This window comes from Drosophila montana, unplaced genomic scaffold (genome assembly GCF_035044405.1).
Source record: "Drosophila montana isolate Dmon_TW-CO22-7 unplaced genomic scaffold, ASM3504440v1 contig_2626_1, whole genome shotgun sequence".
In the NCBI taxonomy this organism is placed as follows: Eukaryota; Metazoa; Arthropoda; class Insecta; order Diptera; family Drosophilidae; genus Drosophila; species Drosophila montana.
In genome coordinates, this window is record NW_026997490.1 from 758156 (window position 1) to 777212 (window position 19057).

Below are 19057 nucleotides of genomic sequence, written 5' to 3' on the forward strand. Positions count from 1 at the left end.
GTTTCCTTTTATTGTGTGGTACCTTAAAAATGTCAGGAACTAAATATATTTGTATTTTATTTTTCCTTTATAATATCATCAGCCATTTCTCAAGAAATATTATTTGCAGCTGAAGCAGCTTATTTCGCTCATAAGCATAAAGAGAATTCAGAAAGCAACTCAAAAGCAATTGTATTTAATAATTTCAAAATAATATTATGCACAACAATTGAAGCCATCAAGTACAGTCTATAAATACAGCACAAAAGCTGTAGATGGGGCGCGGTGGGCGGGGTGTGGCACAATCCATTGTGCGCCAAGGTAAGCAACAAAGAAGCCCTTGGAAAGGGGTTGGCGGGAGCTCAGCGCAGTGGAGCATCGTCTAAATTGTTGAAAACCTGAGACAGTGAACCAGAAACGATTAAACTTAAATTTCTTTTTTTTCGGTTCCTAGAAATGGGTTGCCATTGTGTGCGGTGGGGTAGGGGTAGGGGGAGGGGACAACGTGAATGGTAACTGGTAACGAGGACATCTGCGAGCTGCGAACAATAAGTGACAAAAATCAATGGAGAACTTCTGGGCAATGCCGGCGGCTGCTGCAAATGCGCTTCCTGTTTCCTTAAATGGGGGAAGCACCAAACGGGATGCAGTTAAAATGGCAGCGAAAGGGTTGGCGTGAAAGGGGTTGAAAGGGGGGAGGGTGGAAACGTTTGACTGCTGAGCTATGTGAATGTGGTGTTGGCATTTGTTGAATATCAACAGGAAATGCAGTGAATAAACACGTCGAGTTTGTTCGATTCGTTCAAGAGTTCAGCATTGAGTGTGTGTGCGTGTGTGCGTGTGTATGTATTTGTGCTGCATTGTGCTAGTATGAAACTCACATTTTGAATGCCATTCAATTCAATTCGTTTCGATTCAATTCAATTTTCGTTCTGAATGGCAACGCATCTACCGCGCCGCGGGCAGCTTTTAGCCTCGGGCAATGGCCAGCAAATAATGCAAAATTTTGCATCTCTCAATGCCAGTGACAGCAACAACAATAAAAGCAACAACAACAGCAGCAGCAACAACAACGTCAATGCTCAACAAATTTGGCACAAAGCTCGTTGCGTAATTGCATTCATCAAAATGAATGCAAAGGCATGTTCATTTAAGTATACCCTGTACATGTTAAAAGTGTGTAAAAAAAGAGTATCTTGGGGTGCAGCTAGTGTATGCAACAGGCCGTAGCAAGCATATATATTCGTGATCAGCGATCTAATTGTGTTTGTCTATGCGACTTGATGTCAAAGTTATAACCGGCTAAAATTATGACATTTAATATGTCGCTACTTTTATGCAATGAGTATATCGATCATTTAAATTTTGCGTAACAAATCGATAAAGATCGATTTCCTTGGATTAATTTCAAACGTTCTTTTATAAAACGAAATGTTACATTCAAAAAGATTTCATCACATCAGAGAACTTTTAATTTAAAGGCGATTTCCTGGTGTGCATCTTGTCCATCATATGATATCAACTAGTCGTGCATTCTCTCCAGGACTTTTCATAGGTTTTGTTTTAATTTTTTGCAGTTTTGACTTTTTCAATGTAATCAAATGAAATGCAGTGCAAAAATTTGTTGGACTTTTCTGTGCCCCATGCATTCGTGAGCATATATTGTACGGTTGGCACAAGCCGTTGGCTGGCTTGGCAGGTGCTGCGCTTAAAAGCATGCAATCCATGCCAAATATCAGATGCCATCCGTTCCAATCGAACTGAACTTCATATGCTGCTCCTCGTACGGGTCGCCTTCATCATATTGTCCGGCGTCCATCAGTCAGCTAGTCAATCATATGAATCGTTTTCGTTTGCGTTACGTTTTCGATTCCAATCAATTTGTTTGGCATTTTTGGCTGGCGTTATTCCTCGCATCCAATCCACCCCCTCCCCTTCCCCCACACACAGCTCCATAGAGGAACGCCTCATACTACGAAATGCCAACACTTTTTGACCCACAGTGTGCTGTGAATATTCGCAGTGCCTGTTTTTTCTTCCTCATGTGTTGTGTTGCTTTCTATCGATTTTGGGCCCCCGATCTCAAAGCACAAACCGAACAAAAAAACAGAAAACATTTCCATTCAGTTGCGTTCGCTTGTTGCATTTTTAAATACGGTCGGTTGGTTCGTCGTTGGACAGGGGATAGGGGGGTTGGAGGAGCAAGGCCAGCAACGAATCCATCTTAGTTTGTACTTCCGCCTGTCAAAGAAACTTCTTGTTTGTTTGTTACTGCAACGAGTTTTAGTTTTGTATTTGCAAAAGTCGAACGCCAAAGGCTAAGGCTACACATTACAAATGGCAAATAGGGGCTGATTTGAGGTTATGAAAATGTGTTCAGCACGCAGAAGAAATGCCTTTACCTCTCTATTAAGAAATGTTCTCTCTCTGCATCAAAAGCGGAGTTCTTCAAGTCATTTATCTCAAGAAAGGAGAATACATATCTTATTTTAAGGACTAACAGTTTGCAGGGTATCTTCTAGTTGATCACTCTTTTCTAGCCTTTTAAGATTCTATTAAGATTCGATGAGTTGAACAATTCGTAAAATTTCCTGTTATGTTCGGTCTTTCAGTGCTGTAATAATAATAATAGTGCCGATAGTTTTTGAATAGTCGGCAAGAAGGTTCGGGATATTGGCAACAAATAATCGAATGAGCAATATCGATAGTTGTGAAAGTATATCTATAGTCTCCGATAGTCTCCCTATAGTATCTTTAGGGTTGATCGTTTAAGGAGTGGCCAGATTTGATATTTCGATAAAATGCAAGCCTTTCGATTAATTCAGTTAAAACATTTTTATCTCTATCTTTTACTTAAAGCACGATTTCATTTAACTTGTTTTACTTTGTGACTATGAATGAAAATGAATGAATGCAAATTGTATAGCCAGGTAACATCGATATCACCTCCACGTTTCGATTCAACTAGAGTATGCTTGATCGATATGCCAATATTGTATTGGCAGGTAATCGATCACGGCAACGATGTAGGCTCGAAGATTCGATACATCGCAAAATACACATATATAGAAACGAATTTGAGAAAACCATTTGAATGGGTTTCGCTATCGATTTTCAATAATCGATATATATGTACTATATGTACAATATTTGTATATCTCACAATTCCTAGAAATTTAACGTGTTCTTTGGCTTTAACAGTTTATATTTATTTTGACCTATTTTGGTGCCTCGCTTTGTTTCTGGTTCAGCGCTGCGGCAACCCTCACAAATTGGTGAAATACGTGAATTTAAAAGTGAATAATTTCAAGATGGTTTAAATCGAAATCCAAGCCGAACAACACTACAACTCACCCAAAAAAAAAAAGAAAAGAAAATATGAATTGAAACTGCGATCGATTAGAATAAAGCCGGGTCAGATTTAACGCCATTGTTTCCGTCGATCCTGAAGCTTTTTCTGCAACTGAGCCTTCGATGGCGGCACATTTGGTTTTTGTGCTGCAACCTCCGCTTTACAGATCTCCGGTAATTTGGTATGTGCTACATGAGTTTTATGAAGCGGCTCCTCGATCCGACCGAATTTAGCTGTCACCCGCGGAGTTACAATGCATTCCGTTTGCCCGCTTCCCCTAAGGGTCACATTTCGTTCCCTGCGTTGCGTCTGAATGCGCGGCACTGCTATGACTGATCCCTGTTGGATGGGCGGCACCTTCTTAACTGGACTGGGACTCTTGTTCGGCTGATGTCGCAAATTGACAGTTGATCGTGTCAGCTGACAATTCATGTTGGGTTTGCGGCGACTTGTCATATTGCTCGGCTGGTCATTCGCACGCATATTAAAAGTACCAGTTACTGCATTTAAGCGACTATCCTCGGAAGCTGAACGCTTCAATTTGTCTGGACGCTTGCCGCCGCAGGCTCTGATCAGTTCCTTGTTGGTTTTTGCCTTAAAGGGCGCTGTTCTGCCTTTGGGTATGAGTGCCAGCTGCTTGCGTAGCTGCAGGAGATCCTCCATCTGCTCGGGCGGCTCGATGCCATAGTTATCCCGGTAAAAATCGGTGACGGCTCCGCGCATTACCTGCTGCCCGATCAGAAACTGACGCGTGAGCAGAAAAAATATTTTCGCCTTGTACGCGCACGTGCCGCAAATGCAGGCCGGCAGATCGGGCATGGTATGGAATTGCTGTTGGTTAAGGGAAATTCTCAATTTATATATATACTCCTTAACTGATTTTATGCTCTGGACACTTACAAACTGCAACGAGGCGCGCTGAAAGAGCATACGGTAGCTGCATATCGAAGGCTCGAACTCGAACTCCTGATACTTATCCAGATCAACAAAATGACCATCGTTGGGGCAGCCGCACACTCGACATATCTGCTGGTATTCATCCAATCTACCAATTGTATTCGGTACATTCAAATAGACATGTTGACGGGCCAACAGGGCACTCTTATAGAATGCATCATAGTCCTGTAAGCTGCATGGAAAATTATACTATATTATATTATTCTATTAGGCAAGCAGGAACAAATGTATCAAATAGGAATTGGGTGTAAAAATACATATTGTATCATCGATAACTGATTTTGAACGTTTTTGTACTTTCTAAAGTCGATAAATGGGATTGGGAAAGCAAAAAATAAAGTTTATCGATATATGTTTATCAGGACAATCGAAATGCTATTGATTGAGGTTAAGAAAACATCTAAAAACGATTATTCAGAAATTATAAAGGATAATACGAGTAATTAATATATTTTATTAAAGATATAATTTTAAAACTAGATCTGATATAACGAGAGATATTAATACATCGATTTATCGACTTATCGAATCTAATAATCGAAAAAACAATTTCATAATTATTTATTTGTTTATCGAAAGAAGAACTTTATTATTTTTACATATCTAATATGAAGCATGGACTCTAAATCGATACGCCATTAAATAATTAAGCCAAAACTAAAAAAACGCTATAAAAACAATTCCTAAACTCAACCAACGCAAACCCTAACCTTAACCTATATAAACATTTGTGCAATTTGGCGAGTGAATTGTTTGCCATGAAATTAATTCATAACCGTTTCGAAACTTGTTTAAAATCAGTTACGGCTATGAAAACTTAACGCTAATTGGCAATTTGCCAAGTTCCGGGCAACAAAAATCGCTGTACAAAATTCCTAAAATAAGGCAAAAGCCAAAAAAAAATAAGAAAAGGAGAAAGTGTCCAAGTCTATCTCCCTCTGGCTAACTATCTCTATCTCTGTCAAGTCTTGCGCTGGCCCTCATTGAGCGGCAAAATGCGAAACTTTTTAATTGACTTTTTCAATTACAGTTTAATTTTGTTGCAAGAAATTTGTTGGAACTGCCAATTGAAGTTTTCTGACTGAGAATGTGAGAGCTAGAAAAATATGAAGGGAAAGCTAAGGGCACACACACACTCACACAGCTAATCTATCATTGTCCACACATATGCATATGTGTGTGTGCGTGTGTGAGTGTGCCTGGCAATTTGCAAAACTTCAAAAACATGCACAGCCAGCAGCACATCCAGTCCAGAAACCAGCAGTCAGTCCACAACCATCATGAAAGGCAAAAATCTAAATCTATTTGCAACAGAAAATCACAAAGAGTAAAAGTTTGAGGAGGGAGAGAAAGAGTGGTGACAGAGGGGGGGGGGGGGGGGCAAAGCGAAAGCGTGAGACCTCCTTCTAGCCGCGGGCAAAAAGAAAATCAAATGAAAAGTGTGAAAAGTTTGCAACTTACCTCAGTTTTTTGTCCATGACATAAAATATCTATAAAAAAAACCTCCCGGTTAGTGTATAACACAAGTCTGCTTGACTTTACTGCGGCTCAGCTACTTATCTAGTGAAAAGAGATTATAGTTAGTGTGTTTGTATAAAATAAAACCATGTTGCATGTTAGGAAAATAACGAAAATTAGCCGCCTCATTCAAGCATTGCCCATTGAATTATTCAACTGGCCGCCACATGATGTATGTCCCGCTGATATCAGCTGGGTTTATGGCCATTGAGATTGGCTTTGACCGTGGCAGGGCAACGGCTAAAATGCTGCCCGAGCTTGGGCAGCCAAAGCAAACGTGTTACTATTTATCTTGCAACACACAAAAGCACAAAAAAAAGCGAGCACAAAAAAAAAACAAAAGTAAAAGAATTTCAACAAAGAAAAGAGGCAGGCAATTTCTTATTTTGAGTTTGCCGAAGAATTAATACCCTTGCTGGCAATTACTATAAATTGACTGGAATTTGTGAGAGCACATATATGGATAAATAATAATATCCAAAATCTTGGCTCTATAATTTGTTATACAGTTATTTAATATAGCTGAAGTAGATAATTTATTTTTGTTTTAATTTGTTAATTTAATATAATTTATTCATTATTAAAGCTTATACTTCCCGCTTTTGGCTGAATCGTATGTTTTATTTTTGGTTAATTATTTATTTGTTTATTTATTAAGCGGATATTATCTGACCTTGCCTTCCCCGTATGTTCTAATTTATATATATTAATTAAATTCTTTATTAATAGATTAATTTAGTACCCGATTATAATTTTTAGGCCCGATCCGAAGCAAAAAAGAAAGTAAAATTTGCCTATTACAGTTATGTACCCATTTCCCAAACCTAGGTAAAGCTTTATAAAAATCGGTGAAAACTATATATTACAAAGATCTTAGAAAACATGAGTTTTCTAAAACAGTTTTCCATCAACAGCACATATATTTTATTTCACTATGCCATCGAACATAAGTATGAAATTGAACTTTCGACCTCATTTACTACCGACCAAGCCGTAGCTTGTTCTTACTAATAATGAAAATTAGTTAGAATCATTTGGAACAATATTTTTTTCGCATTTTTCGCAATAGAATGGAAATTCTGCTTTCTGAGTTAGATTTTATCTTTAAAAGATAATCAAGTTTGGTCGAGTAAGTTGGCATACAATTTTTAATATTTTTAAATCTTTTTGATCCATATTTTATGGGGCGATATAATATATAAACCAATATATACCCTACCCCTATAATTTCTCTCTTAGTCACAGTAATCTGATGTAAGATATTTCCTATACTAGACTATATTGCCCATATTCATTTTTAATATAGTTTAACTGAGAGATCATTTTACATAAACTTAGATATATCTGTTATATATCTGATGTACCTTTCCAGCTCGTCCTTCTGATCATAAATTTATACTAATACTACGTGAAAACTCTAGTGTCTGCTTCAATGAGACTATAAAAAAAAAGTACGAAAAAGTTTTCATTGACAGAAACGGAGACTGTAGTGGCAGTATATTGTAATTGTATATAGTATTTCAAGTGGTTCATTTCGATAAATCTTCTCGCTGATTTGTGTCGATTGAAAGTCGTAAAATTCGATGCACAGTCGGTATACAAATACGTATAGTCCACTTGTGCGAAATACACTCGAAGTCATATCTTGATTGCCTTAACTTCTCTCGTGAAACGTGAAAAGTTTGTCTGCTCCGCACGGGGAAAGCGTATGACAAAGGGCACGACAGGAGGCAATAAAAGAGATACCGACTTCCGAGCATAAAACAGCAAAAGCCCGAAAATGAATGAGCAGCACACGGCACAGGTGGCGCTGGTGGAGAGAGTGGTGTTGGTGTTGGTGGTATAATGCCGGAGGATTGAGGCCGGATTGGAGGCCAGCTATTGGCTGGCTGTCTGTCTGGAATTAATCCCAGGCGTGCATTTTTTACCGCCCGCCCTGCACAGCCTTACACCTGTGTGAACAATGCGTGAGAGGACTTTGTGGCGTTGGATTTGAAGTGCGTCGGGATTTTAATTGAAGAACTATACGAATGTCAGACGGATTTTGTGCGTACCTGCTCACTGTCTGTTTCGCCTTATCCTGTCCAGCTCCTTGGTATCCCGGCGGCTTGAGCTAACGCTTAGGTTAAGGCCCGCCAGGCTTAAGGGTTGCGGCTGCAGCTGCGGAATTTCTTGCTCACCTACTTAAAACGGGTTTCGTTTAGTGTGCGTGACGAAATCCTTAAGTCTTGCGTCTTGAGCCTTTCCTTGCATATGTCTCCCTCCCTCTAAATTACAAAATATATAGAAAATCGTTGCTATATTTTTGTAAAATTATTGTGTAATATCTATCCTACTGTTAGGTTGAGACAATTGAAACTGTTTGTGTTCTGACTGTGGAATTTGTCAAAGCCTGCCTAAGCTCTCGTTTACATATATGAATATGATAGGGCTGTAGAATAACAGAAAAACCAAAAAAAAAAAAAAAAACTTATAAACTCATAACCATAGTTTGTCACTTGATTTGCCACCTTTTATGCATGTATGCGCATTCCTTTGGGCATTCCTATACCCTGTACCCACTGAAAAAGTTAAAAAAAAAGTTTTGTTAGTGTATGGAACACTCAGATGGAAGCATCTCTGACCCCATTAAATATATAAATTCGGAAAGAACCAAAGGATCTGATGTGAGCCTAACTTTACCTGGCTATGTCTTTCATATTTGTTCCGTAATCGATAAATATTTATAACTTCGATAAGTATTGATTTCTTCAAGAAATATTCAAGTGTTCGAGATATGTCGATTTCTTTGAGAAATATCAATTTCTTCATTAAATACCGATTTCTTTTATCAAAACCGATTTCTTTCTCTAAACTATCGGACGATATTATTCTCGATAAACGTTTCCAAAGCATGAATAGAAGAAAGAAGGTATGTTGCATCCGCATGTTCCTCTCCGCGCCGGGTGCAGGGTATTTTATCATCGGGTACCCTCGACTAGAGCACTCTCTTACTTGTTCCTTTATTGTCTTTGCCTGTATTTTGTGTATGTGTGTGTTTGTGTGAGGCACTTATCACACTTATCTTCCGCTCAGTTCCCTGATTCGTCTCCCGCTAGTGCATGACATTTCTGGCATATGCCAGTGACAGCGCATGGAATGGAATGCAAAGCGCAAATGGATATGGAGATGGCTATGGCTGTGACGATAGCTATGGCCTGTGGTCTGGGTGGGGCTTCTGTACCTCAGCTTGTTTCTCATCTTGTCACTGACATGCAATATTTATTATGTAAATATTGGTGAACAAATCCTGTTAGCCCGTTAGACTGATTGCCATGACCAGGATTTGCCTTTGTAATTGAAGGTCTGCTTTGCTTCGTTATATCAGACATATGCAATGAGTGCCCGAAGCGCAAATGCATGATTGGAGATTCAAAAGCGTACTTATGAGTAGTCTGTCAAAAAGAGTATGCATAGCATATATACTCGAAAAACAGACACGGATATAATAAGATTAGTTTTGTTTATTTATTACTCATTACCTTTTATATGAGTCGAAAGTTACTCATTGTAGTCAAACTCATTTATTAGAGTAGTTTAGCGTGCCTCCCAAAAGGAATTTGAGTATTAATGAGTACAAAATGTATGAGTTGTACGAGTAATACGCAAAACAATAAATCATGCATATAGCTCTTTTTTCGATATATTTAAAGTGCTCAATCAATTAAACTAAATCAATTAATTGACTCAATCAATTTAAAGTTATGCAAATTACTTTAAAAGATTGCTAACCAAACTCAAATTTTGTTTCTTGTCTTTGACTGAAAATTCCAAATTCTTTGAGTAGAAGCCCTCACAAATATACTAATTCCCAACCATAGAAGTAGTTTACCTAGTACATTACCAATTATTTGAGTAGTTGGGAATTTCTCGCAAATTTACTGGCGAGTACTCAAGCCCAGTCAAATGAGTAGTTATGAGTACTACGCAAACAAGTACTCGCTGCCAAACTCTGCTAGTTATCTATGTATTTCGGCTTCGGCGCTTCTATGACCAACAAATCCTTGCATTACAGCATCCTGCACTTAATGTGCCACAGACTTTTTATGATAGCTCGGCAAGCTCAGTAAACTGTTATTACCTCGGCTCGGGGCATAGTTCAAATTAGCGTTCATTAATTAGTCGCCCTGCAGATTGACGTTTAAAGTAATGCGACATGTCCCTGGGGCAATTAGTTCGCTCTCCTGCTTCATGGATGGAGGGGGGTGAGGATGGGGATTGAGGGCGGTATTGGAAGGTGGGTTAGGCGTGGCTCATTCATTACATTTTTGCTGTAGATTATTATCGCAGCTTTTGGCGCTCAAGTGTCAAAGTTTTTTGAAGGAGTCTTTCAAGTCGGAGCTCCATTAAATTACGAAATACAATATTTTGGCTCCATCAGGCTCCCTCTGCCCCTCCCTCTCTCTCTTTCTCTCTCCCCCCTCTCTGTCACTCTCCCCCTCTCTCTTTGTAATAGATCATTTGCTGCATCATTACGCATACGCCGTGTGTGTCGTTGGCTAATCCTTTGCCAGCCTTTAGGCGCCTAAAGATTTTTCCATGTTGTCACGTCCCACAAATCGCAATAGCATTTTTCTTAGCTGGCACGCACTCACCGCCCACATATATCACTGTCTGCTTCTGTTAGCCACCACCCGCCCGCCCACCCGTTACCCCGTTCAGCCCGCAGATATGGCCACATTAAATGTGGGCCACCGCGAAGCGGATGAAGCGATGCTCCGGTTGCTGCCATTGCCGCCAGCAAATCAGTGTCCTTGCCTTGCCGTTTGGCATGCTGGCATTTTATTTCACTTGCTTTTAGCAGCAATGTTTCTTCTTCTTTTTATTCCACCGTTCCCCCCTCCACCCATCGACGCGCTGTGCTGCTGTGTCCTCGGCAACCGTGTTGCGGTCCATCTCCAGTCGCCGCCTTCATAGTTGGGCACTATAATTCTATTATGGCTGTAAAGCAATTTTATTTCTGGCTGTTTGTTGGCCCGCGCCTCGTTTAGCTTTCATTTTCACATCTGCGCTGCCATTTTCATTTTCATTTCGTATTTTTACGCTTTGTGCCCGGCTTTGCCCTGTTCCACCCCAACCTCAACCTAACCCAGAGCAACCCATCCCTAACCATTAACCAGCGTAGCTGTCATCATCAAATTACGCTCAGCTTTTGTCTCGCAGTTTTGTTTTAATGCGAAAGCACAAAAGAAGCTACTGCGCTGCTTCTGCATTTGTTTATGCCGCTGTTGTTCTTGTTGTTATTGCGCTGATTATTGTTCCTATACCCTGTTCGCTTTAAAAATCCGCTGCCACAAGGGGAAACCTAAAGTTGGGCTCTAATATTTAGAGATTTGGAGGCATTAAATGTAGCATTAGTAAAGCTCAAGTTTATTTCGATTTATCGATAACCCACATCGGTCGGTCAGATTGATAAATATCGATCTCAATAAATAATCGTTTTGCATTGTCAATTTTGTGAGAAAAATCCTAGATTTTTATCAATCTGTTTAAATAGAATATTTGTACTGTGCAGGGGTGCTTTAGTCATGGTTATAGGGTATCTTAGAGTCGAGCTGTTTTTTTGTTTTTTAATAATACTACTGTCTGATTTTATTTCTTATAATACTTTATAATTTTGATTTAAATAGCCTTAGGATAAGATATGAATCAATCGTTAGTATCGATTACGTTGCCTTTTGACTATCGATAGCTATAATAGATATTAATCGATTTGTTACTCAACGCTAATGTGCATAGTACCTTTAGAGCTCAACCCTAGTTACAGGGCATTTACTAGTCTAGCATTTCTGCACTTGCTATTATTATCAGTTTATTAGTGGGCAAATTAAATGGGATTCGCCCAACCCCTTTAGTTATCTCGCTGTAACTATCTTTAGCTGATAGCGAACGCTCAGTTCTCTTGGTTTCGCACATTTGCACACTCTCTTCATGGCGCTCTCTTTCGGCTTGCTCTCTGTCTCTTTTGCTCGGTCTCTTGGCAAATCACACATACGCCGCGTCGATCGGCTAATGAATTCGGCAGTCAACAGCCGGCAGTCGTTGTCGAAACGCATGCGAAAGCGATACGAGTCGGATAGCTAACAAATAGATACACTCGTGCATGGCTGCCTGAATGGGACATCCAGCTGTTAATTGGGATTCGATATCGAACGATACGTTGATTACAGAGAGCAGCTGACATGGTCGACACAATCGATGATCGGGAACGAGATGCGATCGTCAGCAGTCTGAAAAGTGAGGTGCACACGCTGAAGGAGCAGCTGCGCGAAAAGGAGAACGAGTTAATCAAATTGCACCGGGAAATTCACAAGTTAAAGGTGAGAGACGATGGCGCGAAAGCCATCCAGAAAACCAAATGGAACGAACTAGGGAAGTACTGAGACACGACGAATTACTAGCGAACTATGGAACTAATGAGATAGAAGGGGCGAATCACTAGAGAACTAGGGCATTGTTAAAGACAAGGCAAGCCGTAAAATTGGAACTGGGAATCGGGATATAAACTAGTTGAAAAAGTAAGCGCGGCAAGAAATCGCTAGGGAACTACTAAGGAACTAGTGAATATTTATTTTAGGGATTTATTGAAATAGTGAAAATACTAGTGAAAAATACAATTAAAGCATGGGAAAATACACAAGCTGAAGATGCGAGTGTAACAGGGAACTACTAGATAGCTAGAAGAGAACTAAAAAGGATTTCAAATGGAACTACTTGGGAGCTCATAATAAACCACTAAGGAGCTACTAAAGAACAACTAGGGAACTACTAAAGAAGTGATGGGGCACTGAATAGCAACTACAAGGGAAATAAGCGAGATTTATGAGGGACATTAGTAGGGAATTTAAAAATAATTGTATAAATTACTGGGGAATTAAAAGAGGACCACTAGCGTACTTTAAGGGAATGACTAGGCATGTAGTAGAACAATATGAGACTTGTTGAAGCAAGCAATTCGCTAATAACTAATTGGACATTAGGAACTACATAAACTCATGATGTGAACGCGACAAGGAATTGCCAGGGAACTATTAATAAGCTACCAGGAAACCAATACGGTCTACGGCCCACAAAGGCATCATTAGTATTAGGGATTGACGTGGGAGCTGAGAGCCATTTCCAGAGAAGTGTAAATAAGCGGAAATATAATAAGCTTGCATTGAGTTAGCTGCGAGAAGCACTCGATTCGAACTAATAGAAAACTTGAATGAAACAACAAAACGAATACAAGAGACTTGGGCAACAACTGCAGGAAAAAGAATCAGTGCAATAAAAATTGAAGTCATAAAGTTTCAGCAACAAAAACTAAAAGCGAAGAAACACTTACAAAGAATATATAGAAAGCCATACAGAAAACTACTTGGGTTGCTGGAGAACTGGCTGGAGAACTACTTCAGTCTAGGTCACCTGGAGAAGCGCTGCCCTTTCCAAATGGGGGGCAGATGTCCCAAGTCATTGTGCATCGTTTGTTTGTTTTGTTTGCCGTTTGTTTTGTTTGTTTATTGTTGTCGCTCCGCAGATAACGGCACGGTAACACCAGCAGCAACAATTGCTCGCGTTTTGTTTTTGTTTTTTTCTCTCTTGTTTTCGACTAATTTGTATAGATACAGAAAAGTATCTGAATTGCTTGCACACTCTCATATCATCAATTGCGTCGCATGTCGTTATCTCAAGCACGGCAGCAGCCGCAGCTAAGCACCAGATATTAGATACTATCTAATAGACAGCAGACAACATTAGATATTATATAGATACCCCTGCCCTATGGCCTTGCAACAGTCCGGTGATATCTAGTCTAGCAGCTTGTGGCTATCATTCAGTTGGATTCAGTTGGGTTCTGTTTGGGCACGAGAGAGAATAGACTCTCGACTGCGCGGGGTATTATAATTCTGTAGTGAAATATGTAACGTCTTGAAGTGGAGATTTATAGGCCCATAAGGTATACAAATATATGACTGCTCAGTGCTCACAGTTATGTCAATTTAGTATCTCAGCTTTGAGGCTTTTTCTTAAAACTGGGCATAACCATATAACAGTTTGTATGTCTCTATTCGGAACTGTTATGTGAACTATCGCTCTAAGATAGAGCATAAAAAGTTTCTGTCTCAATTTGAAACTCTTATGTGAACTGTCGTTTAAAGACAGAGCATAATCATCCTCTGAAATCTTGAGTTTCTAAGCGTCGGACTGACAAGCGAGAGGTCGCCGGTTCAAATCAAGCAAATATTGTTTTCTCTACATATTTGGTTTGTTAAATATTCACAGTAAACAAAGCAAGAATAATAATAAAAAAATAATAGTTTAAATTATTCTTTTGTTCTGATTGTTTTGTCAACTATTCTTTCTATTGAGCTAGGCGAAGGGTCGCTACATTAGGCACAAAGCTTAGGGTTCAAACCCGCTAAAAAAAAGTATACATGTTGTGTTACTTATATTTGAAAATCTCGGTTTCAACAATTTTCATTTGACGATAACAAGCGCGAGTAATTTCTTCCAGTCTCAGAATAGTTTAAGTTTTATTAATGGAAATCTACTTTCTCAAAAGGGTATTTCATCTTCGGCCTCACTGGGCTGGCGGTGCTTTCTTGTTAATTTTGTACTTGAACAGCATTTGGCATTGCTCATCGTAGCTGCCGTAGCTTGTGTTAGTGTGCGTGTGTATATGTGTGTGCGTGTGTATTTGAATTGTAAAGCGTTTTTATTGAGCTAAGCGATTAGCACTTCTTCGTGAGATTTTCAAAGCGCCGTCGCGCAAAGAGCAAAAGTTGCGCGCTTAGTTCGCAGAGAGACCACAGCCAGATACAGATACAGATGCAGATACAGAGCTGGAGATAAAGATACAGATACAGATTCGTTTGCGGGATTTGCTGCTGTGCGCTGCTAATTGCCGGATCACCATCGGCTTTAGCTTTGACTGCGTCTGCGAGTCCGACTTCAGCTGGACGTCGCGTCGTGCGTTTACCTCTCCCCCCAAAGTCAGCCCTCCCTCTTCCGCCGAGCTGTGTGCGCTCTGTGTGTTTGTTTGGTGTAAATAAATACCATGCTATATTCCATACTTTCGACGGGCGCCAGCACGCGCGCTCCAGAAGAGAATAAAGCAAATGCCACAAAAATGAACAAAATAATAAAATATAAAAATAGTTCAAATGTAGTAGGTGCAGGGGTGCTCGACTATCAGGTGCCCTGTAAGCAGCCGGTCGCGTCGCCGTTGGAATATGTTAACATTAGGTCGGGATTCAAACTCGGATCTTCGTTGTTCAGGAGACACTCAACAATAAGAAAACACGGCTTAAGCAATATACCCTTTGTTCCCTTGCGTTTATAGGGTATGCAGACAATTTTTGAATTGCTAATTTTTATGTAAATAATTTGTAGCACAAAAATGTGTGTGTTTAGCCAGGGGAATGCCAGGGTGTCGCGACTTTTGGCTTATCTAGTTTTTTTCGGCTATTTATATATATATATATATATATGTATCTGTACGAGCCGTGTTCAGATTTTGGCAGTCTTATCTTTACGCCTTTTTTCATTTTGGGGTCAATTTTTGCATGCTATTTGCGCGGCGTGTAAGATAAGTTGACGGACAAAACAACGGTTGGCCCACTTTAGGCGAAGGTCGTGCCCAGCCCTCCGCACTTTGTGGCATGGTCGGGGTTATTGGCTGTTGGCTTGAAATTGAGTTTCGGCTGCATCACATGTGTCGCTAATTGAACGCTCAATTGGCTGTCGAATTGATTAATCGACGCCTTTCAATTGTCATTCCGTTTGATTCCATGCAGAGTGTGCTGCAGCAAACCACCAACAATCATGTGAGCTTGTCCAGCCAGCAACAACAGCCGCCGGAACAGTGTGACGTGGTGAGCAGCAGTCGAGAGCAAGAGGATGTCTGCAGCGCCTGCGGTCTGGTGAGGCCGGCCGCCAGCACAGTGCTCGAACCGCAGGCGCTAAGCCAGGACTCAACAGCAACAACATCAACAGCACCAACAGAAACAGCAGCGGGAAATGCATTACAAAAGGATGTGGCGACGCCTGTGGAGCTGCGTCCAAAGCCGCTGCTGGCGGCCATAAAAAAACAGGGTGTATCTGCCGAAAGCTCTGTGCAGTCCAAACAGCAATCCTACAGCACAACCATACCAAAATATGAGAAGGATTTCAGGTGAGCCGACCTTTAGACAACTTCTGCGAGCAGTTGCGTATCAATCGAGGGCTGTAGCCATGGATCAGCAGAGATTTAGGTTAAGCTTCAAGTCCGCCCAACATGCATTCAATTGGTACCCGCAAGAAACATTTAACTAGTCGCCCTCGACTGGAGCTTAGCCTCCAAATTCCGCTTCCCAGAGAACAAAGGAAAAATAAATGAAGGACTCAGCTTTACGACTAGTCACGGATGAAGTCTACTTTGGGACTTTGCTTGAAGAGATCCGATAAGTCCAAAAGAAAATAGTTTCCAAGAAAAGGGCGTCTAGTTACGCATAGAGCTGGACAGGTGAAAATGAGCTGTGAACCCGTATCTTCCTTCCGCAAAAGTCTCTTTAAGCCGCAGGATTCTAGCGCCATGGTTGCCCAACATCCAGTGTCTAATAATGTCTCGGACTACTTGCCGACACGGCACGTTAAATAAAAACCTTCAACTCTTGCAGCGCCAAACAGCAGATCAAGGATGCCATTATGGACAATGATTTTCTGAAGAATATTGATGCCTCACAGGTGCGCGAACTGGTGGACTCCATGTACTCGAAGAGCATTGATGCGGGCGAGTTTGTCATCCGTGAGGGTGAGGCGGGCGCCCATTTGTATGTATCCGCGGCGGGTGAATTTGCTGTCATGCAGCAGGGCAAAGTGCTGGACAAGATGGGGCCGGGCAAGGCGTTCGGTGAGCTGGCCATACTCTACAATTGCACGCGCACCGCCTCCATTCGTGTGGTGAGCGAGGCGGCGCGTGTGTGGGTGCTGGATCGGCGCGTCTTTCAGCAGATTATGATGCGCACCGGATTGCAGCGTATTGAGAATAGCGTGAATTTCCTCAAGTCGGTGCCGCTTTTGCGTAATCTCAGCGACCAGCTGCTGGCCAAGATAGCCGATGTTCTGGAATTGGAGTTCTATGCAGCGGGCACTTATATCATACGCCAGGGCACTGCGGGCGACAGCTTCTTTCTCATCTCGCAGGGCAATGTTCGGGTTACGCAGAAATTGACGCCCTCGGCGCTGGAGGAAACCGAGCTGCGCACCTTAAGCCGCGGGGATTACTTTGGGGAACAGGCGCTCATCAATGAGGATAAGCGTACGGCGAATATCATAGCCCTGGCGCCGGGCGTGGAGTGTCTCAGCTTGGATCGGGATTCGTTTAAGCGGCTAATTGGTGATCTGTGCGAGCTCAAGGAGAAGGACTACGGGGATGAGGATCGCATGCTGGCCATGAAACAGGCTCAGGCTCACCATGAGGAGTCATTTGGTGCGCAGGCGCAACAGGAGTATCCGGATCTAAAGCTAACCGACCTGGAGGTGGTCAGCACACTGGGCATTGGGGGCTTTGGACGTGTCGAGCTGGTGAAGGCGCATCATCAGGGCCGTGAGGATATATTCGCGCTGAAATGCCTAAAGAAGAGGCACATTGTGGACACCAAGCAGGAGGATCACATCTATAGCGAGCGCGCCATTATGCTCAGCTCCAATTCGCCCTTCATCTGTCGTCTCTATCGCACCTTCCGGGACGAGAAGTATGTGTATATGCTGCTGGAGGCATGCATGGGCGGCGAGATCTGGACCATGCTACGCGATCACGGCTCCTTTGAAGACAATGCCGCACAGTTTATCATTGGCTGCGTTCTGCAAGCCTTTGAGTATCTACACGCACGTGGCATACTCTATCGGGATCTGAAGCCGGAGAATCTGATGCTGGATGAGCGCGGCTATGTAAAGCTGGTGGATTTTGGCTTTGCCAAGTATATCGGCAATAGCGCAAAAACGTGGACGTTCTGTGGCACGCCGGAGTATGTGGCGCCGGAAATCATACTGAACAAGGGACACGATCGCGCCGTGGACTATTGGGCACTGGGCATACTCATTCACGAGCTGCTCAATGGCGCGTAAGTCTGGCAGGGAAAGTGCAATCAAGCCACCTATTCCAGCTAACAGTTCCTTTATTATTTCCCTAACAGTCCACCCTTTACCGCTCCCGATCCCATGCAGACGTACAATCTCATCCTAAGAGGCATTGATATGATCACCTTTCCCAAGCACATCTCACGCTGGGCCGTGCAACTAATCAAGCGCCTGTGCCGGGATGTGCCCTCCGAGCGTCTGGGCTATCAGACTGGCGGCATACAGGACATCAAGAAGCACAAGTGAGTGGATCTACTTCCAGCTGGGCTTCGTATTTACTTAAACTCCAATTTGCTGCACTCTTCAGATGGTTTCTGGGCTTCGATTGGGATGGCCTGGCCAGTCAGCTACTGATACCGCCTTTCGTGCGACCAATTGCTCATCCCACGGACGTGCGTTACTTTGATCGTTTTCCCTGTGATCCCAGCGAGCCGCCGGATGAGCTCTCCGGCTGGGATGCGGACTTTTAGAGTTATAGTGAAAAGACATGCGGTATTTGATATTGTGAAAATGCATACGACAGGACGCAGCTGCGACTCCATAAAGTATACGTATTCCTGATAAAGACAACGAGCTGAGGCAATTTAGACATGTCTGCCTGTCTGTTCGCCCGTCGTTAACAGCTAGTGTTACAAAATTTGATCTGTGTAGTCAAGCTTATTTCAAATATTTGATAACTCGCCTTGTACATCGATAAATATCGATTTAAGGTATAGTATTTTGAGCATGTATCGGTTGTTATGAGAGTTAGGCTCGCAAAAATTGGTATTTAGGCTCTAAGATAATAAAAGCACATTAGAATATCTTCACTTTTGATAACAAGCCTTACTTATCGATAAATATCGATTTTAGTGCTAGGTTTTTGGAATGTTTTTCGAATATAACAAAGATTGTTTGGAGTACATTCATGTGCAAATAGTACCCTTAAATATCCTATATAGACATGGTCAAAACTTCCAACCCCCATAACTCGGTCAAAACTCAACCGATATTCATAAGATTTGGCTCTTTCTTTATGGTTTGACTTCTAAATCAATTTGGCATCTAAATCTGGCAACAAATTTTTTGGTCAAAATTCATGTAAAAATGGTACCCTCAAATATCCCATAT

At 41.6% G+C, this 19057-nt stretch overlaps 3 protein-coding genes across 4 annotated transcripts in view; 2 read left to right on the forward strand and 1 right to left on the reverse strand.

Moving 5' to 3' along the window:
* The window catches only part of Pkg21D (Protein kinase, cGMP-dependent at 21D), a 41599-nt gene extending 22932 nt beyond the window's left edge, over positions 1–18667 (forward strand). The window contains exons 1-5 of one of the 2 annotated variants that reach the window (XM_064683577.1): positions 11881–12165; positions 15625–16001; positions 16486–17931; positions 18004–18189; positions 18255–18667. In XM_064683577.1, the coding sequence (XP_064539647.1) occupies positions 12028–12165; positions 15625–16001; positions 16486–17931; positions 18004–18189; positions 18255–18417 (2310 nt within the window). In that variant the 5' untranslated portion in view covers positions 11881–12027 and the 3' untranslated portion in view covers positions 18418–18667. Of the gene's footprint in view, positions 1–11880; positions 12166–15624; positions 16002–16485; positions 17932–18003; positions 18190–18254 lie in introns of those variants that run through there. The other variant, XM_064683576.1, reaches the window with a different exon arrangement.
* ds (dachsous cadherin-related 1) overlaps positions 1–19057 on the forward strand; it is a 248825-nt gene that overhangs the window by 22942 nt on the left and 206826 nt on the right. The window lies entirely within an intron of this gene.
* Positions 3145–8172, reverse strand: LOC135429288 (uncharacterized). Its single transcript, XM_064683554.1, has 4 exons — positions 7861–8172; positions 5750–5848; positions 4232–4460; positions 3145–4162 (listed from the first exon to the last, which is right to left on the reverse strand). Exons 2-4 carry the CDS (start codon positions 5764–5766, stop codon positions 3401–3403), a joined length of 1008 nt encoding a protein of 335 aa, XP_064539624.1. The 5' UTR covers positions 5767–5848; positions 7861–8172; the 3' UTR covers positions 3145–3400.

What these genes read in the sequence shown, in the direction of transcription:
- LOC135429288 (XM_064683554.1), bottom strand. An exon ending in AGCGCGCCTCGTTGCAGTTT is followed by an intron (nt 4,163 to 4,231) that starts GTAAGTGTCCAG and finishes CTTAACCAACAG; the next exon opens with CAATTCCATACCATGCCCGA.